Source organism: Microplitis demolitor, chromosome 8 (assembly GCF_026212275.2).
Source record: "Microplitis demolitor isolate Queensland-Clemson2020A chromosome 8, iyMicDemo2.1a, whole genome shotgun sequence".
Taxonomy (NCBI): domain Eukaryota; kingdom Metazoa; phylum Arthropoda; class Insecta; order Hymenoptera; family Braconidae; genus Microplitis; species Microplitis demolitor.
In genome coordinates this window covers 2,751,054-2,776,743 of record NC_068552.1, presented here as the reverse complement: position 1 = coordinate 2,776,743, position 25,690 = coordinate 2,751,054, and the positions used below count along the sequence as shown (strand labels likewise).

At 27.9% G+C, this 25,690-nt stretch overlaps 1 protein-coding gene across 1 annotated transcript in view; it reads left to right on the top strand.

The window, feature by feature from the left end:
* The window catches only part of LOC103579458 (synaptogenesis protein syg-2), a 139,255-nt gene that overhangs the window by 74,830 nt on the left and 38,735 nt on the right, over nt 1-25,690 (top strand). The window contains exons 5-7 of the mRNA XM_053741620.1: nt 2,813-3,040; nt 16,131-16,427; nt 24,742-24,872. Coding sequence (XP_053597595.1) covers nt 2,813-3,040; nt 16,131-16,427; nt 24,742-24,872 — 656 coding nt within the window. The remainder of the gene's footprint in view (nt 1-2,812; nt 3,041-16,130; nt 16,428-24,741; nt 24,873-25,690) is intronic.

Sequence of the window (25,690 nt, the reverse complement as noted above, 5' to 3'; positions counted from 1 at the left end):
GTGATATGAAAATAATATATACAGTTTAATGCGAAAAATCGCGAGACGACAAGTCCGCTTCGCGTTCGAGGCGTGCAATAAAATAAGTGTCGAGTAAAGTGAACCCTTCGACAAATTAATTTTAACTTTGATACAAATAAACACAAGGACCCTATTTATAATGTAAATGAACACAATGAATTTTATTAAAGAGCACAATCATTTTCTCTATCAACTCAATGGTTTCTAGATATACGATAGTCTTTTACAACTGGTTCTCTTTGACTTGAAACAGCTTCATTCAAAACAATTACAACAAATGAAACTGAGTTATATTATCAATTCATATGGGGTTTCATCAATTATTATTTTTCAAAGTTTAAAGAGAAATTAATTTACTCACTGAAAATTGTTTGCTATATTGGACAATCGTCGAGACAGAATGGTTATATTAACCTACAGAGAAAACAACAAGGTATATACATAACGCGTTATGTCGAGAGGAAATCCGTTCAATTGTCCCGAGGGTACCATAAATTTCATTTTACTCGTTCTCATATATATATATATATATATATATATATATATATATATATATATATATATACAGCTTGTAAAGGTACAAATAGTGAAATCATTGTCGAAATACCAGCAATTATTACTTCTGTGACCTATATCCTTCAAATAAAATTTAATGTATATTTAAATATTGGGGGTGTGTAAATATAGTATTTACATTAACAGGAAATAGGATATTTGAGCCAAATAAATTTTTTCGTAGTCTAGAAGGAAAGCTAAAATTTTTTTAATTTAGGAAAGAAAATTTCTTGAATGAAAAACATTTTGATTTTTTTTCCGGACTGCAGAAATATTCTTGGGCCAAGAAAATAATTCTTCAGCCAAAGTATCATTTTTTTCTGTTTATATATATTAGAGTGGCCCAAAAAAACCGACTATTTTTTTTTTCGAGTCTCTTATGAAAATTTGTTGGTTTACGATGTTTTAAGAAGCCGCTCCAAAAATCGGCTCGATAAAAAATATTCAAGAGGTCGCTCACAAATTTTGAAAATATCAAAAATTATTGAAATTCGGATTTTTTACTTATAAATTTTTTCTTTCTGGCAGCAATAGTTTATATTTATAAAATCATGTCTATGCTAAAAATTTCAGCCCAAAATTTAAATATTTAAACGGCGCTCAAGAATTTTGAAAATTAACTGATAATATGTGACTAATACTTTGAATTAGTTTTTGTATTTTTTTATAACTCAATTATTGTCATTTCCCTAAAATATAACTTTTGCATAACCAAAAATATACAGAGAGAGTCTTAAACAATAAAATTTGGTAAGTTTTGAATAGGCGAAAAAACCTAAAAATTGAATTAAAAAATAAAAAAGTATGTAAATAACTTATTATTTCTATTTATCGGGTTGTATTTTCATTCATTGTGATACAAGTTGATGGTGAAAAAATCGAGAAGCTTTATTATCAATATTCAAGGGTCGCTCGAAAACGTTCAAAAAACCGCACTCGGAAACATTCAAAATTCTTGAGCGAGGTTTAAATATTTAAATTTTGGGCTTAAATTTTTAGCGTAGTTATGATTTCACAAATATAAACTATTGCTGCCAGGAAAGAAAAAAATTTGAAATAAAAATTCAAATTTCGATAATTTCTGATATTTTCGAAATTCGTGAGCGACCTCTTGAAAATTTTTTATCGAGCTAATTTTTGGAGAGGCTTTTCAAAACATCGTAAACCAACAAATTTTCGTAAGGAACTCGAAAAAAAAAATAGTCGGTGTTTTTGGGCCACCTATATATATATATATATATATATATATATATATATATTAGGGTGTTTCAAAATAATCATTTCTTTTTTTTTTAAAGTCTTATGGCCTTAAAAGTTAATCTTAGGTATTAGAAAAATTCTCTCAAAAGAGTGGCTTGAAAGCTCAATCCTGCTAAGAGCTCAACCAATATTCATTTTCTTATTTAAAGTACGTGTAAAAAAATTTTTTTTTGTTTTTAGTATATAAAAGTATTTAAAAAATTTTTTTTCAAAAATCAAAGTACGTAGTCTTGTAGCAAATTAAATTCTCTACAAAAAAGCCCTTAAGTGTTTTCTTCGTACAACTAACAGAAAAAAAGTTATGAAGCTTGAACCAATAGTCATTTGAAAAACTTAACTTAAGATAATTTCCGGATTTTATTACGTGTACATGTTTATATGGTGAATCTATATGCTATGTATAATTAGTAAGGTGTTTTAAAAAGATTTCAGAGATCTTATTTATTTTCCGTATTAATTTCGAAAGAAAAATATTTTTTTTAAGAATTAAAATTTTTTTTTCTTGCTGTATTTTTAAACTAAAAAAAAAAGTTCTGTTTTAAAATTAAGGAAAATTTTTTCCATGCGTTCAAAAAAAAATTGACAGATAACATTAGTTCAGATAAAAAAAACTAAATTTCTATTAAAAAACTGTTAATATAATGGAAACATGAAGTTATACTATTTGATATAGTTTAAAGCTTCATAAATTTTTTTCTGTTGTAGTCAAAGACTGTGTGTTTGATTTTCAAAAAAAAATTTTTTTAATACTTTTATTTTTAAAAAACAAAAAAAAAATTTTTTTTACATGTAATTTGAATGAGAAAATAAATATTTGTTAGGCTTTTAGTAGAATTAAGATTTCGAGCTGCCCTTTCGGGAGGATTTTTTTTGTACCTAAGACTAACTTTTGAGATCATAAGAAAAAAATTTTTTTTTTCTGAAACACCCTAATATATATATATATAAAATGGAAATTTTTTTGTCAAAATTTTAGGCAGACCAAAACCTACAGTTACTTGGTGGAAAGATGGGCAACTTCTTGATGGAGTAGTTGATGTACCGGAGATATCTGAAATCTCTGGGACTTCAAGTAAATTCACTGTAAATCATCTTTTTATTGGAAAAGTTACACGATCGTTATGGGGTTCAAAATTGGAATGTAGAGCACAGTCAGGACCTATGGACAAACCTATTGTCAGAGAAGTGCCTCTCGATATTTATTGTAAGTAAAAATATTTTTTTTTCATTATTTACAATACATGTAGGAAAATTCATGTTTGAAATTACTGTAAAACATCCTAAAAACTCAAACAATTACATGCAACATAAAAATAATCAATCATTGGTTAAATGATATATTACACCTATTATTATTTCATGTCGGGTTTCAAGTTGACTTCATCTCTCGTTTATATTTCTGTACATATAAAACAATCAATTATCAGAATATGACATGTAATCATTTCCAGTAGCTATTAATATATTTTTATTTTATTTCACTCAATGAATGCTTGTGACCCTTGATAACCTAATGTTTGCACTATTTTGCAATTCCATGCTTGTATTATGATAATCATTATTTATTATGCAATTGATTGGCTCGTTATGTTTACATCATTTACGTCATATAGTACACTTGATTTTCCAATTATTTATGATAATTTTGATTTATACATGGACGAAAGAGCCTGAATGGTTTCGTAATAAATTTTGGTTACATGGATTTTTTTCAGATTTTTATCATACAGGGAGAAAGTACACGGAAAATTATTAAATTAAATATTGTCATATACTTTGTCTAGGTACTTACGAGGTACATGTAAAATGATTATATCATTTCCGGCCATTTGAAATATTTATGTTCATAAAAATATTTGAAATAATTTAAAAATATTAATTCACAGGTTTTCAATCATTGAAAGCCTTGAAAATTCTTCAAATAAAAATGCAACGAAATTTGAAGTTAGTCAATAGTCGAAACTTGCAAAAAAATGGGACCCAATTCCTTATTGGTTGAAATTAAGGCTTCCGCGCAGCGCGCTATTTAAATTTTTAGTAGAAATTTATTTCGATGTTGATGGTTCATTATATTACATCGAACATCGATGTTTCGACTTTAAAAAAAATCAACCAAAAAAATCGATGCTTCCCGAAAAAAACATCGATGTATATCGCCTAGGGTGTTTCAAAAAAACCAACAATTTTTTTTTTTTATGGTGTACAAAAATTGAAAGTATAACTAAAAATAAAAATTTTGGCACTAATCCGGGCTCTCAATAATGATATTAAGGTTCGCCTCAATCCATTTTTCTATTTCCCATTTAAATAACACAGGACAAAAAATTTCTTTTTTTTTTTTAATTTTCTAGCTCACAAACTAATGAATAAATAAATCCCATTGTTTAAAAGTTATTTAAGCTTCAAGTCAAATTCATAGTAAATTTTGAGATTTTTTTACTTTCCCGGCGAAACTATCAGTCTTATCAAAAAATGTCATGAGAACTTTTTGTAGATAATTTTATTCCTTACAAATTATTATAGATAAAATTTTTCGAAATTTCCCATTGTTCACAAGTTATTCTCATTTCAATGTTAAGCTCTTAAAAAATAGATTTCTGATTGATTTTAAGAGCTTGACATTGAAATCAAAATAACTTATAAACAATGGGAAATTTCGAAAAATTTTATTTATATTAATTTGTAAGGAATAAAATTATCTACAAAAAGTTCTCATGACATTTTTTGATAAGACTGATAGTTTCGCCGGGAAAGTAAAAAAATCTCAAAATTTACCATAAATTTGACTTAAGGCTTAAATAACTTTTGAACAGTGGGATTTATCAAAAAACAATAAGAGATTTTTTTGTTAAGCGTTCAATTTCCTACGAAAAAATGTACATAAAAATCCGTTGATTAGTTTGTGAGCTAAAAAATTCTACAAAAAAAAATGTTTTTTTCCCGTTATTTAAATGGAAAATAGAAAAATGGATTGAGGCAACCTCAATATCATTATTAAGAGCCCGGATTGGTGCCAAAATTTTTATTTTTAGTTATACTTTCAATTTTTGTACACCATAAAAAAAAAAGAATTGTTTGTTTTTTTGAAACACCCTAATATCGCCCATCCCTAATACCAATTAAAAATGAATTTTCATACTGAACATTAAGCAGTTTATGTTTTTTTATTGTTTTCTATCTTATAATATAAAATTTTATAGAGCAATCACTTATTGTTAGTATACCTTATCCTCTCTTCAATTGCAAATCTCTATTTCTTTCATGAAGCCGCTTGAAAGCACTAGAAGCCGGCATCAATCTGAAAAAAAACCACGCTCTCACTGTTTTCCCGCTTTATACCCACAACATCCCTTATTTCTGATTTTCAATCTACGGTCTTTTTTTTCGATTTTGTGCAATCCGCGAAAAAAAAAAACTTGAATAAAAATAGCCAAGTTCTGTACAGTAGGTTTTGTAAGTGGCTTTTACGAGACGTAATCTGGGAACAAGCAACGTCGGATTTTATTTCGTGGCTTTTCGTGTGATATCAGGAAAATAAACTTTATTGTGACCAAACCGTAAAGGCTAAAAATTCCATTAGTTCGTTCAGTTTTTCTTATTATTGTTTACCTGTTAGATAAATAGTGCTATTTGTTTTAAATCAAGGAAATAGAACCTTTTAGATAAAGTAAATTAATTTTCATTTTAAAATTTTCTTATTTTATCAAATAAAAATAAATGAGACGATAAGTTTTTTGTTATCAAACACAAACAGCATAATAATAATAATAATAAGAAGAGTAATGATCACTTATACATAATATTGAGGGGCCAGTTTCACGTTAATATCCTGCTGCCAGTATCAGAATAACGAAAGTACAAGGTAATATTAAAGAGGAAATTGAATAGCTGTTTTGATCTCCGTTTTAATGATTGGCGAAACGTCATATTCTTCGAATACAATGCTACTATTTCAAGAAAATCATCATAATGTTTAAGTATTTGAGAATCTATTGAATAAATATATAAGGGAAGGGAGACAGGGCAAAAACGGAGAGAAAATTATGGTAACCGTTGCCAGCATGTTTATGAAATATCAACCCATAATGTCATAGTAATAGTTACTAGGAATTATGGGCTGAAAGTTTCCACACCTATGGAGACAATTCTTATGGTTATGGTAATAGTTTCTATACTGTATGATAACTGAATTATGGTAGTGATAACCATGCTTCTGGGAATAGTTCCCATAATCACATAGAAATAGTTCCTATAGTCACATGGTTACGGTCACTATGGAAATGAACCTTACATATCATGGTAACCGTTCCTATCATATGCTAATCGTTCCTATACTAACCTAGTAATTGTTTCCGTAGTATTGGGGTAAACATTACCATATATTATAGTAATGATTCCCATGATTTATAGAAATTATTACTGTGATATTGTAGTAATCTTTATTATACTAGTATACATGAAAAGAAAATTATGGAAACAGTTCCCATAATTTTGTAAAATTTTTTCCTATACCATCATAGGAGTTACGACCATAAACTATGGGAGCAATTCCTATAATTATAAGAATTTTTCCCATAATTATAGGAATAGTTCCTATACTGTTGGGAATAATATCCATACCATTATAGGAATGGTTCCATTAATTATAGAAATGGTTCCTCTAATTATAGGAAAGGTTCCTTTAATTATCGGAACGGTTCCTTTAATTATAGGAACGGTTCCTCTAATTATAGAAATGGTTTCTCTAATTATAGGAATAGTTTCTCTAATTATAGGAATGGTTCCTTTAATAATAGGAATGGTTCGATTGATTATGGAAATGGTTCCTCTAATTATAGGAATAGATCCTCTAATTATAGGAATGGTTCCTCTGATTATAGAAATGGTTCCTCCAATTATAGGAATGGTTCTCTTAATTATAGAAATGGTTCCTCTAATTATAGAAATGGTTCCTCCAATTATAGGAATAGTTCTATTAATTTTAGAAATGGTTCCTCTAATTATAGAAATGGTTCCTCCAATTATAGGAATAGTTCTATTAATTTTAGAAATGGTTCCTCTAATTATAGAAATGGTTCCTCCAATTATAGGAATAGTTCTATTAATTAAAGAAATGGTTCCTCTAATTATAGGAATGGATCCTCTAATCGTAGGAATGGTTCCTCTAATTATAGGAATGGTTCCTCTAATTATAGAAATGGTTCCTCTAATTTTAGGAATGGTTCTATTAATTATAGGAATGGTTCCTCTAATTATAGAAATGGTTCCTCTAATTTTAGGAATGGTTCTATTAATTATAGAAATGGTTCCTCTAATTATAGGAATGGATCCTCTAATCGTAGGAATGGTTCCTCTAATTATAGAAATGGTTCCTCTAGTTTTAAGAATGGTTCCTTTGATTATAGGAATGGTTCCTCTAATTTATACAAGTACTTCCTATAATTTATAGGAGTACTTCCTATAATTTATAGGGATACTTCCTATAATTTATAGGGATACTTCCTATAATATTATGGAAATCATTCCCATACTATATAGGAAATATTTCTACATTTTATGGGGAACATTCCCATGATATTATAAGAATGATTTCCATAGTGCAATTGGAATAATTCCTATACCATTATAGGAATCATTCCCATAATATTATAGGAATGGTTCCCATAGTGCAATTCGAATAATTCCTTTACCATTAAGGGAGCAATTCCCATAATGCATAGCAAGACTTTCCATAATTTTATTTTCGTGTAGTAATTTCTACCATACTATTATGCTAATTCCTACCATAACCCTCAGAAATTTCTCATATTATGGTAATTATTACCATACTATATGGTGAAAATTTCCATATAGTATGGTAATGATTACCTTAATGACATAAGTTCTATTATCATAATTTTTTAAGAACTATTCCTATATCATATAGGAATAAAAACTATACAGATGGGAATAGTTACCATAATTTTCTATGGGTGCTGTTCCTAGAATCAATATTTCAAAAAATACTGGTTACCATACGTTATAGGAACTATTTCCATAATATATTTTAATTGTTATCATAAATTTCTTTCCAAGTGTATATAATAAAAACATTATAAACGTCATGGGATGGTTTTGGCTTTCAAATTTGCTTATGAAAAAAAGTAAAAACTCAAATTCCTGTTAGCAAAAAATAATTTAAAAAATTCAGTTTTTTTTGTGTTTTTATTTATTTTTTGATAAAACCTTTGCACAGTTGTTTTTACCGAATAAATTGCAATGAAACAAGATCAACGAAATAGTTCAGCAAATTCAAAAGTGCTCGCAATTGAATTATATATAAGATCTAAGATTTCAAATCCGAAATTAATCCTCTGTCCTATCCAGGATAGAGAGACGTCATCTCGTTATGCAAAGTCTGCGTATAAATTTAAAACATACACCAACATAAGCACGAATTCCACTCTGAAATCTTTTCGAATGACATTAAATTTAATCTCATTGGCACTCATTTTCACACGACTTCATTTTACACAGCTTTATTATTGCTGCCATATATAATTTATTTTATTTGCAAAGAGAAAAAAATTTTACATTAACACGTTTAAAAAAAAAATAGTTGAAAAATACACCAGGCGTTGGTTTTGCTTGATAAAGAAAAATTTAAAAAAAAAATAACAACTGGGCACTGAGCTATTGATCTTTATTAGTTAATCTTTATTAGTTAATTGTCATTAAGCAAAAAATGATGACAGTAGTGATAATTAATAGGGTTTTATTCTATAAAAATCTAAAGCCATGCATAATAATAAAAATAAATTATGTCAGTTACTTTGCGTCTTTGAAAAATTATAGTGCATACACTAAGGAAAAAAATCGGTCTATCAGTCGATCCTGTGGGCCAGCCCCAAAACTTCTCGCTGTTGTCCCACATACATAGATACACTCGGACATCATCGTAAAATTAGTCAGGATAGCTTCCTAGGACCTCAAAACGTCAAAATCTCTTAGAAATTCGATTTTCGAAAATCGGATTGAAACCAATAACTTCCCAAATTTTAGAAAATTTGCAATTTTGTCAGCGAAGAATTGAAAAAATAAATATTTTCAAAATTAATTACTCTGTGTATTATTTTCTTTAAAAAAAAAAATAAATTAAATCGTACTACAAATTTTTAGTCATAACCCTACTTAATCAACTTTATATGTAATTTCCTTCCATTCGAATAAGCCATTTATTAACTATTAAGAATATTTATTTGGTTGAGTTTTCAAATGAATTATTAATTAATTAAGGTACCGGTGTGTAATAAGGCCTAGCTAAGGGAGATTTTGAATAGAATCAAAAATATTGCATTTAATTATCGAAATGAATACAACGGACCCAAATTATAGTGGGTTTGTCGTAATCTAAGTAGATTACGGTAAACCCACGGTAAATTACGGTAACCCACCTTAAATACTGATGTATGGTAAATTACGGTGGATTTACCGTAACTTACTGAAAAAGAACCGTAATTTGCGGTGATTTTACCATGATTTACGGCGATCTTACCGTAATGTATGGTAATCTACCGTGAAATACGGTAATCCGCCGTAAATTATGGTAATTCAGTAATCCACCCGAATTTTTACGGAAGATTTACCGTATTCTACAGTAAAAATGCCGTAGATTACAGTAAACTCACCGCAATTTACCTATTTCTCGTAAATTACGGTAAATTCATCCGTATTTTACGGTAGATTTACGGTAAAAATTATTACGGTCTTATTTCCCGCGGGTACCTTATTAATAAACCTTCTTTGGCTGATCAACCCGAGTGGAGCTATCGCCGCCAATTTTATGACTTAAAACACTAATGGCGTCCCCAAAAAAGCTCGGAGATAAGTGAACACTAGGCAACAAATAATGGCAAATGTATATATAGGCTTGTCTCAAATCCTTAGTGACTATAAGTGGAGGTAACCCATATGGGCTGGGAAGAACTTGCGTCCACCACTTATCTTACGCAAGCAGTTAACCAGAGCTGAAGTCTGGTACCATGGGGGACCCATTCCAAGCCCCACTTTGAGCAGAGTCTCTTTATTTCCTGAGATGGGAGGAGTGTCTGGGTCCATGTGAGGTCGGACTCGTGGTGGCTGTGTGTTAGGCACCCACATGCACTGCATGCCTAATGGGTAAGCTAATGTGAGCATATGCTCATATTTCGCTTTTATAATATATGGTGAAGTCATAATATACAAATAGGGTTACGCAGCGCGAGTATGTCCGAAAGGGCCTCCCATCAAACGGAGGTGGACCTAACGGTCCCGTTACATAAATACTTCTATCAGTGCATTATAATGCTCACAGCGACGTTGATTTTTGGAAAACTGTGTTTTGTTTAGTTCACTGTATCTTAATGCCCACAAATGCCTACAAGTGTTCAGCCAACAACGACATCGCTTGTAAAGAAAAATTGTTTTTTCAGTGCATTGATTCTATATCCATTTCATTGTCGCTAAGTAAATTAGTGAAAATTTTTGAATAAATTCATATTCCGGGTTTTGAAAATACTCTATAATAAAATATTTTATATTTTTTACATAAATGTTTGAAATATTTTACTTGTTCATAAAATACCTTACGAATACAGAGTATCTATTCATTGAGTTTTTTTATCTTTAAAAAATTTTCTATTTAATGAAAATAAAAAAAAAATATGCTCGATTGATTTTTTTCTCTATTTAAATAGCAGTAACTAAAAGTGAAACAAAAGAAATTAAAAATATGCATACACCGGAAGCGTTGTAGATTCCCGAAGGTTTGGGGGCGGATTCATTTTGCTCCTTTGATGGTAAAAGAATTCTCGGAAGAATCGTCAAACTAAAAATACTTAAAATAAGATGCTGGAGTAACAGAAACATGCTAAATCATTTTTATGCTAATATTCACACAGTAACGACATTTTAACGAAATTCATTTTTTACAAAGTAGAGAAATTAAAGTAATTAAAAATTTTTCACGGGGACTATCATAAATGTTTTATTTAATATCTAGTAATTTCATTATTTTCTGTTCTTAATAAAAAATTCTTTCAGATTTTTTTTCTTGTTCATATTTGAATACACATCTCGTTAAATTATAAATCACTGAAACTGACGTTTTACAATATTGATTTTTATTTTTTTTCGATTTTATAAAACATAAAAGCTCGCGCTTAATCGATCCGGTAAATTACATTAAGCTTGCTTAAAAGAAACGTCTAAAATTTCCGCCTATTATCTGGTAATAATTATACCCTTAAGCCGTACGTGCTTGCTGCTACACAACTACCTTTGCTTCTTTGATAATCCTTTTATAATTTACGCATTTAATTAAATATATCATATTATAATTATTATTTTTCTTCTTTAGTATAATTAGAAAATATAATTAAATCAACTATAAAGAAATTTTTGAGTATTTATAATTTCTTGATGTTTGCCCGGGTCAAAAAATTTCATTTGATTTCAGTCAAGCTGGACTGTATTTGGACTACTAGGTCTGTTATTGAACTTCTATCAAAATTTCGATCTGTTTTTGATCTACCCGGACCGAAATATTTAATCTGATTGTAGTCTAATTGGACTATTTGATCTTTTTGTGATCTTTTACAAAAATTTTAAGCTGTTTTCGACCTGTTATTGTAAAAAACTATTGCGTTACGGGCAAACCAAACTAGATTAATTCTTGAACTTTAAAAAATTTAAGTTCTGACAATTTGCAGGGACAAAAGTAGATTAAATCATGGACAAAAAATTTTTATTTATGGGCAATATTTGTAAAAGAAATATTAAGTTACAGAATTGATTATGTTTTGCTTACTATTTATTTAGTATCTTTTGTTTAAAAATATCGGCAGTTAATGAAAGTTTGACAGCTTAATTTTTAGTTGTCTTGACTGAATATTTATAGCATTGAATAAAAGTGATAAAATAACTCTTAAAATGTCTAAAAAATTTTTCTTATTTGCCGGATAAAATCGAAAATATTTTGGCATTAGAAAATATCAAAATTTTTGTGACATCTCATTACGGAAGTGCATTAGCGTTTCAAATATTAAGAAAATTAAAATAAATTTATAATCTAGATTATTATTATTATTTATATTTTTAAAAAGTCCTGTTTTAGATCTAAAAGCGATTAAAAACAGACTAAAAATTATAATGAATAAAGTATGTTTTTGTCCTTAAAAACAATTGAACACAGACCAATAATTATAATTAAAAAGTCGGTTTTTAGTCTGAACCCGATTTAAAACAGACTAAATATCATACGAAAATAGGTCTGATATTGGCCTGGACAAGGAATAGTACGGGCACAAACATTAAATTCCTATAGAAAATAAATACGATTTATAAATTTGAATTGAAGAAAAAATATTAGAATTTATCATTTATTTTAAAACAGATCTAATTTTTTGACCCGGGTTAGCATATAGAGAATTTAATAAGGAACAATTTGAACCTAATACCAAGTCGATTTTTTATTTTATTAGTTTAAAATAAACTATTTTAACTCAAGAATCCAGCGCTGTCAATTGTTACGTATGAAACTTCGTAAACACGGTAACTCTCGACAGACAATTAATCGGCCTAAGTTTTTTCTTATTATCTTTGTACTTTTTATCACATAAACCCTATGGAAGTCACTATCTGAATCCTTTTAGTTTAATTGTTATTAATTAGCAATGTAAAACTGATTACACGGAGAGAAATGAATGGTATATTCTCCAATGTTACATAGTAATTATTACTATGCAGCATGGTAACACCAGCTTTTTAGCCGTATTATTTATTTGACATAGTAATTTGTCCGATGTTGAATGGTAACGCTATCCATGCTAACATGGTAAATAATACTATGCTAGCATGGTAATGATTACCATGCTACATTGGAATCCTTCCTATGCTACATTGTAATTATTACAATTTCGATGAAGCTGCTTCCAATTGAAGGTAGTAAGGTTAATATTAAAATAAGGTTTTATAATTAAAAAATTAGGTTATTTAATTAATAATGAATTAATTTTTAACTGATTTAAAAAATTTTTAAATAAAATAATGAATATTAACATTAACATATTTTAACATGGGTTATTTTTATTAGAAAAATATTATAATAATTTAATTATTTATTGAAAATACATTTAATTAATATTTTATTGCAAGTAAAATTATTAATTATGAATTATTAATGTAGAGGAAGTTAACAATTATCTAAATTAAAAATATTGAATCCAGCGCTTTGGAATATACATTTTTCCGTTTGCAGCAGTGACGATACGTGTGGTAGAATAACATTTTGAATCAGAATACAGTAGATAATGATATATTGTCAAATAATACTTGAGTTTCGTATGATTGATAACTTTCATTAAAATAATATTAATTGATATAAGTGGTAATTTAGATAAATATATGTACAGAGTATATTGGACGTTTACACAATATAGCAGCGCTTAATATTGAAACTGCTTTCAGGCTATTCAGCATGAGAAAAATTAAGCTGTCAAACTTTCATTAACTGCCCACATTTTTTATCAAAAGATACTAAATAAATAGTAAACAAAACATAATCAATTCTGTAACTTAATATTTTTTTTATAAATATTGTCCATAAATAAAAATTTTATAAGTCCATGATTTAATCTACTTTTGTCTTTGCAAATTTTCAGAACTAAAATTTTTTAAAGTTCAAGAATGAATCTAGTTTGGTTTGCCCGTAATTCAATTGTTTTTTAAAAGAACAGGTCGAAAACAGCTTAAAATTTTTGTAAAAGATCAAAAACAGATCAAATATTCCAATTAGACTAAAATTAGATCAAATTCTCCAGTCCGGATAGATCAAAAACATTAAAATTTTGCTAGAAGTTCAATAACAAATGAAGTAGTTCAAATACAGTCCAATTAGACTAAAATCATATGAAATTTTTTGACCCGGGAGTACACACTTTTACCTATTTTGGCGTAGTTAAAAGAGTGTAAAGAAATTTTTATGTTAATACAATAGTCGAAAAAAAAGAACCGTTCACAAAGCACGCTCAACACTTCGCACATGATCCGTGCAAAATAATTTGTCATGCTTGAAACTCATCCAATTACAACCAGCAATCGATTTTGAACAAAAACAGTCATTTTGCCCCGTGTAAGTACAAAATGGACAAACATTGATTTTTTTTTTTTCAAAAGTAATTTATTTTAGTAATGTTCTTGTTTCTAATTAAACGGAGATAATGAAAAAACTTCACCAAACGTTATAACTCGAGTAGGATTCCTTGTTTAATTTGTTAACAAGTTTACCGAGTCTCCATTAATTACAACCTTTATGCAACAATAATAAAAACAATAAGTACTTATTTTTGAATAATGTTCTCAAATATTTTTAAAAAATATAGCGAAATGTAACAGTTGTTAAAAACAATTTTATCATCGAGCGAATAACTTTTTTTTTTATTTATTTAACTCAGATATTTATTTACCCAGCAAAGTTTTTCGAGTTTCGAAATTGCCTTCCGATTTTCCAATTCCTACAAAATCCTTATTCTGGAAACAGGTGCACCTTCATCAAATTTTTTTTTCCTCCATCTTCCTTTTTATAGTTTCATTTATTTTTCGTTTTACAAGCTGTCTATTTAGTCTTTATCACCTTTTCCCTCCTTCTCTGATTCTTTCTTCGATCAGAAAAAAAGTCGTCTTTTGTCTCATTTGCGTTAACATTTTAAATTCTCGTGGTACCGATAAAATCAAGATTGCTTAATTTACAGTTGATAGTGGTCCAAGTAAGTGCCAAGCTATCTCGAAAAATCTAAGTATTGCCAACTCCAAATGACTTTGCACAGCAATATCATTTCTCTTAGCTTTGCCTTCTTCTTCTTCTTCTTTCTTTACAATACCCTTAACAAACATCTATAGTATGGATCGATCAGTGAAAAATATTTCTTACAAAACTTTACGATTTAAATAACCGAAAGCTATAACATTATACTGTTGTATTTATTCGATTGTCAGCTGGGCGCCACGCAAGCGTTTCACGAAATTATATCCAGTACTTTTATGTGTATACATATTAGGGTAGCCCCAAAAAACCGACTATTTTTTTTTTTCGAGTTTCTTATGAAAATTTGTTGGTTTACGATCTTTTAAGAAGCCACTCCGAAAATCATCGAAAAAAAATTTTCAAGAGGCAGCTCACCAATTTTGAAAATATCAAAAATAATCGAAATTTGAATTTTTTATTTCAAATTTTTTTCTTTCTCGTGGCAGCAATAGTTTATATTTGTGAAATCATGATTACGCTGAAAATTTAAGCCCAAAATTTAAATATTTAAACCTCGCTCAAGAATTTTGAATGTTTCCGAGTGCGGTCTTTTGAACGTTTTCGAGCGACCTTTGAATATTGATAATAAAGCTTCTCGATTTTTTCACCATCAACTTGTATCACAATGAATGAAAATACAATCCGATAAATAAAAATAATAAGTTATTTACATACTTTTTTATTTTTTAATTCAATTTTTAGATTCTTCGCTTATTCAAAACTTGCCAAATTTTATTGTTTAAAACTGTCCTGTATATTTTTGATTATGCAAAAATTATATTTTAGTGAAATGACAATAATTGAGTTATAAAAAAATACAAAAACTAATTCAAAGTATTAATCACATATTATCAGTTAATATTCAAAATTCTTGAGCGCCGTTTAAATATTTAAATTTTGGGCTGAAATTTTCAGCATAGACATGATTTTATAAATATTAACTATTGCTGCCAGAAAGAAAAAATTTATAAGTTAAAAATCCGAATTTCAATAATTTTTGATATTTTCAAAATTCGTGAGCGACTTCTTGAAAACTTTTTATCGTCGATTTTTGGAGAGGCTTCTTAAAACATCGTAAGCCAACAAATTTTCATAAGAGACTCGAAAAAAAAAAAGTCGGTTTTTTTGGGCCACCCTAATACATATTTCAACAATATTATCGTCAGTTAATGATTTGACATATAAATTTGAAAAATATCCAAGTCAAATCAATTCACCAAAAACTTTTTTTTTCTCCGCCATCTTATTTTTTTCTTTGCTCCCTTGTCATCGACTTTTTTTTAGCTTCCTCTTTATGACTTTTCATCTTGTCAAGACTCAGTTTATTGCATCAAATATCCATCAGAAAAAAAAGTTTAACTTAAAACTCACTAAATCATGAAAACTCTGTCCGAAAATCGATTTTAGATAAATTCATGGTCGGAAAAATACGACAGTAAAATCTTAGATAATATGTTACGTTATTTTATTGCAGTGAAGCCTCTGGCGGTAAAAATCCATCTGCACGATGATCTGATACTAGTTGGACAGCCAATAGCAGCAAAATGTGAGAGTTGGGGTAGTTGGCCAGCGGCGACCCTCACATGGAGTCTCGGTGGACTGAAATTCCGAGATCCGGTTGTTGCATCAACCCAACGAAGCAATTCCACGCTTAGCAAACTCGCTCTTGTGCTAGATCGTGAAGACGATGGCAAAGAACTCAGCTGTACCGCAGTCAATCACAATTTTCCCGGTGGTGAACTCAAAGAGAGTCGGGTACTTCGTGTTGCATGTGAGTATATAAATTGAAAGGGTAACCAACAAAATATTTCGAAACAAAATTCTCTAAGGAATTTCACATGCACGGAATAGTCATTTAATAGTCTCTCTTTGGTTTATGTCAATTTGTCTAATGTTACTTTTCCTCATAGTTATACATACACACACATGTATATATATATATATATATATTAGTTCTTACTAACAAGTTAACGTGCTGGAGATGACATTAGTGAGATATATAAAACTGAGGGTCTCGTAAATTACGTTTGACGTAAATAAATGTCAGTTATGAATGGCAATTACCATAATCTCAACTGGCGTTAGGGGAATATCCATATCCGACGGTTTAATCTATCACCAGAGAAGCTCCATTACTTATTATTTAACTCACACTATCGTGATACTTAACACGCGCTAGTGACCAACTGTTGACTATTGATTGTTGATAAATATTTAGATTTGTTATTTAAACGTTAATTCAAAATTTTTGGTTACAGTCCTAAATACCCTGTTTTTAATAACCATCACAATAAAAACTAGTCGAAAATAACCTGATACAAAAATGACTATTCACAAAAATAACTTCATAAAAAAATAAAAGCTTGGGAAATCCAAAAGTGCACACCTCGAACGTTCATGTTACAATAAAATATGTAAATTATTAATTTTCATTTTTAATTACAAAATTTTTTAATAAACATCTAGAAAGAAATTCGTCTTTTTTTTATAATTTAGTTAATTCTATGACAGTTGGCAATGAAAAAAAATTATCTGATGGTAAAGTAGAACCTTATGATACCAGCAAAGTTCGATGATAAAAAAAACATTTCCGATAAAATAAAAAAATGGCTGCAGTGTGTGTTTGTTTACATGGTGCCGGTTTTAACAGAAATTATTTATTATAAAAAAAACGAAAAGGACTACAGTAGTGATTTTCGAAAAGAACCTTCTTTGCATAATTCTGGAGACAGTGAAAAAAAATAAAGTCATTTTGTCAAGCCGTTTACGAGATATCTGTGCCACAGATTTTTTTTGGACTCCAGACTAACTGACGTCCACGATACATATTTTTTATTGAACTTTTTCTTATTATAATACGTATCGGACAACTTAATGAAAGTATCAGTCTTATTAATTAGTGTTTCCTCTTTAGATTAATGTGCTTTTTATAACGTGTAAGTGTGATATGAAAATAATATATACAGTTTAATGCAAAAAAATCACGTGACCTTGACAAGTCCGTTATAACCCCCATAAAAAGCTATATATAGCTGATCATATACCGAGAATCATACTTTGCATATATAAAAATAGATAAAATTATACAAGGGCAAGTATATAAAATTTCGCCGCTTATTAAACATATTAGTCATATATGGATTATTGTATAACATATTATATAGTGATGTAATACATTTTTGATATATCATTAAATATATAACATTTAATATACCAGTAAGATATATATTTTATTATTCGCAGATATATAACTTGTAATATATTCGGAAGAGTATATGATTCGATATATAATATATATTATATTTCACAGTATAGGATGAACAGTAAATTGAAATCGATTATTGAATTAATTTTAGAATCGGATGAATTCATTAGAAAAATGAACAATATTATCATTTATCACATATATGTCGGATTATATAAAGTGATATATTGCAGTAATATATTACCATGAATATGTGGTAGTATATATATGGTAAGTTATATTGTGATACTTTATGAGGGTATATATATAGTAAAATATCCATAGTATTATATAGCAATAATATATCACATCATATACTTTACATTATATACTTTCACATATAAAAAATTATTATAATGTTACATTATATTTTGCAACATATATGGAAATATATATGGCAGTAATACATTTGAAGTTATATCAAGTCACATATATCATAATGATATTGAGTAAACATATATAATTAGATATATATAATTTTGCCATTATATATGGTCACATATTCACCATATACTTATCAATATATGTTCGACCATTTATAGTTTTTTCATGCGGGAAAGTACAACCTCTCCGCTTCGCGTTCGAGGTGTGCAATAACCAGACACAATAACATCCTTGTACTTAATCTCTAAGTACAAAAATACCCAGATACAATAATAACCTGGCAATAAAACTTATCACGAATTCAAGACTATTCCTGTGACTGCAATAGGAATGGGCCTGTGGTTGTTACAGGTATAAATCTGTACCTCGAACAGGAATAGACCTCTGGTTGCAACATGACATCTTGTTGCTGTAACAACGCGGGTCCTGTAACTTCTAGTCCAGGCAACTGGTACCACTCGGATCCTTTCCAATTCTACTTCGACCAAAGTCTCTTTATTTCCTGAAATGGTAGCAATGTTTAGCCCAAGAAAAGTAGGACTCATCGTGGCTGTGGTTAAATATCACGCGCAATGAGGATTTTTGATTATACCTCCGTTTAAAGTCTACCTTAGTCGTCAATCGCTTATATTTTTCGGCTGAAAATGTCAATTGGTGAGGGGTAATGATGCCCCGCAACGCGTGTATGCCCAAAAGAACGCGGAATCAGCCTTCCGTATAACAGAAGTGGTCTTCGATTACGTTACATTAATGAATTAGTGCAGCAACAGATCATTTTTTTCCATGCAATCCACGCATAATTACGATAGATAAAATTTAAAAATACAAATTACTTTGTAATGGAAAAATATGAAATATAAAACGTATGTATGTTAGATAAAATAGTTGAAAAAATTATTAATCCAATATTTAACGACAGCAATAAATCGAAAGTTAACTGTAATAAAAAAAAAAAAGCGTAAAGTAAAAGAAAAAAAAATCAATGGTGCAAGCTTCAAATTCAACTGTGATGCCTGGGGGAAAAGCCGCTAAAGCTTGAATGGACGGCAGAAAACGATAAAGGTGACGGAAAAAATAAAAAAAAAAACTATTTGCGTCAGCCAATTTCATTCACTAAAAAAGACTGTTATCTCATGAGTTGCTATGAACTGCAAAAGCGTTAAAAAAATTTTTTTCCGTCGATCACTCCAGAGCAATTGTTTCTTTATAGAAATTTTCACACATGGTTGTTGTTGTTTGAACTAGTCTGTTTCTATTGAGCAGTAAACTAACTATAAATTACGAATTGATTTTGCTACTTTATTAAATTTATTTTTTATTCGGAAATGAAAATGAAGCCATGATACAACAGTTGAACCGAATAAACAAATCACCGTAAATAAAATGGCCAGCTCTTATATTTTAAGTTGAGTAACAAAGTTCTCGAAACAGTATATGGTATGTCCAATGGGCTTTAAGCGTATAGTGCAAATTCATGTTAGGCCGCCCGCATTCATAAATTGCTTAGGAACTTAAGGAGACCATGTCGGTCTTGCCAAAGCTGTTTCAATGTCGTCTGTTCAAACCTTGTATCCAGATGCTTTTACTAATATATATAGATATATAGATATATATATCTTCTCACAATCTGGTAATTTACTATTTACTTGGAATTTTATTCTGATTAAAATGTTTTTCTACAAACAAAAAAAAAAAAAAAATTAGGAGTACTTTTCATAAATGAATGAATATTGAACATGTAATTGGCATAGTTTTTTAACCTCTTGCTGAAAATCATCAATTCTCGGAAAATTTGGGGTTGCTACTTTTTTCTGTTTACAGAGGGTCTATTTTTGTGTTTTGACATGGAAAAAAATGATGCTCAAAATTTTAATAGTTTGTAGTTTATTTTTGACTTTAAATTAGTATATTCGATACTAATATCAAAGGGATCATTACATATAGTACAGAATGGCTATTATTTATATTAAAATTTGATACACATCCCGGATCAAAAAATTAGATCTGTTTTAAAATAAATGATAAATTCAAATATTTTTTCTTTGATTCAAATTTATAAATCTTATTTATTTTATATAGGAATTTAATGTTTTTGCCCGTACTATTCCTTATCCAGGCCAGAATCAGACTTATTTTCGTATGATATTTAGTCTGTTTTAAATCGCTTTTAGACTAAAAACAGACTTTTTTATTATAATTATTGGACTGTGTTCAGTTGATTTTAAGGACAAAAACAGACTTTATTTAATATAATTTTTAGTCAGTTTTTAATCGCTTTTAGATCTAAAACAGGACTTTTTAAAAATGTAAATAATAATAATAATTTAGACTTATAAATTTATTTTAATTTTCTTGATATTTGAAACACTAATGCGCTTCCGTAAGAAGATGTCACAAGAATTTTGATATTTTCTAATGCCAAAATATTTTCGATTTTATCCGGCAAATAAGAAAAATTTTTTAGACATTTTAAGAGTTATTTTATCACTTTTATTCAATGCTATAAATATTCAATCAAGACAACTAAAAATTAAGCTGTCAAACTTTCATTAACTGCCGAAATTTTTAAACAAAAGATACTAAATAAATAGTAAACAAAACATAATCAATTCTGTAACTTAATATTTTTTTTATAAATATTGCCCATAAATAAAAATTTTATAAGTCCATGATTTAATCTACTCTTGTCCTTGCATATTTTCAGAACTTAAATTTTTTAAAGTTCAAGAATTAATCTAGTTTTGTCTGCCCGTAATGCAATTGTTTTTTAAAGTTACAGGTCGAAAACAGCTTTAAATTTTTGTAAAAAATCAAAAACAGATCAAATAGTCCAATTAGACTAAAATCAGATCAAATTTTTAGACCCGGGATAGAAGAGCAAAATTTGTGATTTCGTTTATTCAATTTGATATGAAAAAGAATTGATTAATTGGCATCGACAGTTGTTACCGTTCAAGTAAACATAGAAAAATTTAAAAAATGAGGAACCGAAAAATTAGTAAACGTACATATTAATATATAAAGATCTAGTATACGAATTTTTCATTTTATTATTCACCACTTATTCGATATATGTACATAATAAATTAATTTATAATAACGAATAAATAACATTTTATATTAATTATTAGTCAATGGGATAGAATTCATAAAATAAGAGTTAAAAATTTTCGGTATTTTTATGAGCAACAAAATCAGTATCTAGTATACTAATTTTTCATTTTATTATTTACCACTTATTCGATTTATGTATATTGTAAATTAATTTATAATGATGAATAAATGATATTTTAAGCCAATAATTTATCAGTGATATCGAATTTATAAAATAAAAGTTTGTAACTTTTGCGAATTCCGGTCGGAAAAATCAATATCTAAAATATCAATTCTTAATTTGACCAATCATTACTTTTTTTATAGATTATGCCATAAATTAATAAACTTTCACTAATAAGTCACTTATACCTAAAAGTAATAATATTTAGTTAGTTTTTGAAATAATTGATAGTATTTTTTAGGAATCTACAAAAATTAGTAAACTACTTTGCATTAAGCACAGAATAGTACTAATTACTGATAACAGATTCCACTTTTTACTACTATTTAATAATTTTTAATATTCTGTTTTTTCCGTGGACAAAAAAAAATTATTGTCGAATGAGAGACGATACTAATAATCAAAATGTGCTTAAGTAGTTACGAAATGTTTAATAATTATTGCAACAAAAATTCTGTGATCAATATTTAAACTATATTAGATTGTTATACAATTCATTATCACTTCGTCTAATTTAAATTTATCTCATTTGTTCAATTGTATAACTTTTTAAGTATTTGTCATCATTTTTGAGATAATTTTTTTAAAGATGACTGAAATGCTTGTCTAAATGAATTGTGGTCTAAAAATACATCAAAAATGGAGAGGGATGCTTTTAGATGTCTTTAATTCAAATATTTAAATCTTTATACATGCATGATGATTCATTAAAAATATTCTATTAAGTTTTAATTTTATTTTTTAGTTTAGTTTAATTTTAGTTTAGTTTCAATTTTATTTGGGCTATATAATTGTAATTAAAATAAATTTTCGTTGAGAAATTAAAAAGAAAAAAAAAAAAAAAAAAGGAAAGCTCATTGATTTTAGTGCGATTTTAAATAGTTAGACTTTAAACAGATATTAGATTTTAGAGTATATGAGATATTTTTTGAATTAAAAGATCATTTAATTTACTTATGTCAAATCACGAACAGACTAATATTTTGAATATTGATCAATTGAATGAGAAAAAACATATAAACATTGATAGTTAAACTAAGGTAAAAACACCAATTATTGACAGGAGTCCGATTATTGATACCCTATCTTATTTTAAGACATATTTAATTATCTACTATGTTAATAATAATCGTATACATTTATAAACAATTTTTATAATTAAAAAATTGAAAAAAATTATTGTTAATGAAAAATACCAAATATTTATAAATAAAAAAAATTAAATTTATTGGTGTCTATCAAAACAGCTTGTGAGCGTCAATTTTCTTAACTATTCCGGTTAGAAAAGCAGTCTTTTAAAACGATGATTTTTAATTATTTTTTCCATCTAATCACACCAACTTTTTTTCTTATAAACAAATAAAATATCAAAAATTAACAATATGATATATTTACAGTAAATTTTATGATTTTTAATTTTAAAATAGTGGATGTCAATAATTAGTACGTAATATTGAAGTTGTATCTCATATTGACAGATCAGTAGACAGCACCGTAACGTCTTTTTTTTAAACATAAGTCTGTTGCAAACCCTAATGACAATTCCGGCGAACCCACGCTGTCATATATTTACTATTGAATTGTTATAAATAAAGTGATTAATCGATTTTAATTTTCGTTTGATTAAAAAATATTTCGAATAGTTTGGTGATTAAAATTCGTCCAATTAATTGAATAATAATTAATAAGTTAGAAATTATTTAGAGACTTTATTTCTTACATTTAGTTCTACAGATTAATGACGCATGCGCATTATGGGTGTCAATAATTGGAGCAACAGCATGTCAATAGTTAGATCAGCCGAGTTTTTAACCTGTCAATAATTGCTGTATCCTGGTTATTTATTTCATCACTTGAAATTAATTAGTAAATCTAATTTATTATTATCAAAAAGCATGAATTTGATTAATTAAAAGATTAATTAATGTTAAAATCAAAATTCAATAATATTAATCGTTAACGGTAAAAAAAATGAAATTATAATCTTGTCTCTTATAGTGTCAATAATTGGTGCTTTTACCTTATATTTGTTTACATTAATACATTCCGAATTAAATTAAACAATTTATGCGCGAGTAAATAATTGTTTTCAAAGAGATAATTTAAATAATTAATTTTTATAAAAATTGCCATACATACATTTATATATATATATATATATATATATATATATATATATATATATATATATATATATATATATATATATATATATATATATATATATATACTTATAAAAGTAATAACTCTGAGAGTTTTTACTCTCAAAGATATTTATTTAAGAATAAATATAATAAATATTATTTACTTGAACATAGTACTTAACTATTAAGTACATTTTTCTACTGTTCTCTTGAGAGTACACTCACCTTTTTCATAACTCAATGTCAATTTCTATCAACGTAATGAGCCTCACATATCATCTCATTTATAAAATTAAAAATGTAATATTTATCTAAAAAAAGGATGATAATTTAATAAAATGTAATTTAATTCAATTACAACATTCAATTGCAAATGTTATTTGTATTTCATTAAATCATCTTTTTCCATTAATAAAAAAAAAGTTGACAAAAAACTTACATATATAAATACACTGATTTCTTATAAAAATAGAATAGAAAGCATTAGAGCGCACAGAATTTCGTAACATTAGACATCACTTTGCTGCTTACTATCACCACATGTTCTTTTTTAGCTGACCTTCTAATGTTTTTTTTTTTTTTTCATTTTTCTTTTTACACTTCCGTCGAAAATATGAGTAAAATAAAAACAAACCAGTCAGATGATAGTGCTCTAATTAATATTGTAGGTTTAAGTGATTCGACCACCGAGCGCGTTTTTTTACGCGACGCCTCGTAAACGGCGTCGGGGAATATCTCTCGGGAAGTAACCGTCTGAAGATGGCAAATTCAATTATCAAGAACTTGCCGCTAGCAATTAATTCTACTTGTTCATTCAATTTTTATGAATTTTTCTTTTTCTTTATCTAATTTTTATTTCGTTTGACAACTTCTGCTTTTACCCTCGTTCTCACGATTTGACCTGAATAATAATATATTTTCTAAGAATCGTACTGTGCATATTAATATATTCTAAAAAAAAAAAATGCCTGCTGTCTTGATCAAGTAATTTGAAATTTTAATTTAAGAATATAATTAATTGAGATTTGTTTTGTAGATGCCCCGATTGTTGATACCCAACTGGCTGTGGGCTATACACTAGAATCGCTCAGAGAAGGTGATGACTTGAAATTAGTCTGTCATGTTCAGAGTAATCCACCACCGACTGAAATTATTTGGTTTCATAACGTAAGTATTCTCATAATTTATCACATCGTTCTTATTTTATTTTATTTTAACTCCCTGTCAAGAAAATTGGATATTTTCAAAAAAAATGAAGAAAGTTATTGAATTCGGTCCGGATTTCGAAAACCGAGTTTTGGTACTCTAATGAATCCATACACGTCTAGAATAATTCCTGTGTATTTTTACATAAATCCATGTTTCCCTAAATGGATTCTTATACAGAGAAAAAAAAAACAGTAACCATTGCTGCGCGGAACCGTAATCCAGCCAATGAGCGTGTTTGAGCGAAAAATTGGGTATAGTAAAAGCATATTTTACTATAGTTGTATTTTTCAATTTATTTTCAATTTATTCAATTGACTTGATTACTGTTCAGCGCAGTAGTGGCTACACGGAAAAAATAATATGTAAAAATGACTGGAATGGGAATGTCAAAATGACATGGATAAATTTTGTTAGATTTACAAAGAAAAACTGTCAAATTTACATATATAATATGTGAAATTAACATAACCATACTATGTCAGATTTACAGAAATAACCTGTAAAAAGTTGATTATCAAGTTATATAAAATTTACAAACCAAATCCATACAAAGAAAAAAAATCGGCCGATTATTGGGTCGTGGCTCAGCGGCTTTGTATGGGTTCTATGGTTTGCAGAGTTGAACAATTATTTTACATGAATTCCTAATTTTTTTAGTTAAAACTTCAATTTTTAGAATATTTTTTTGTGCATTCCCGAGAAAAAATTTATATATATAATCATATAAAACTATATATAATTATATATAACTCGATTATATATAATCATATATGAAA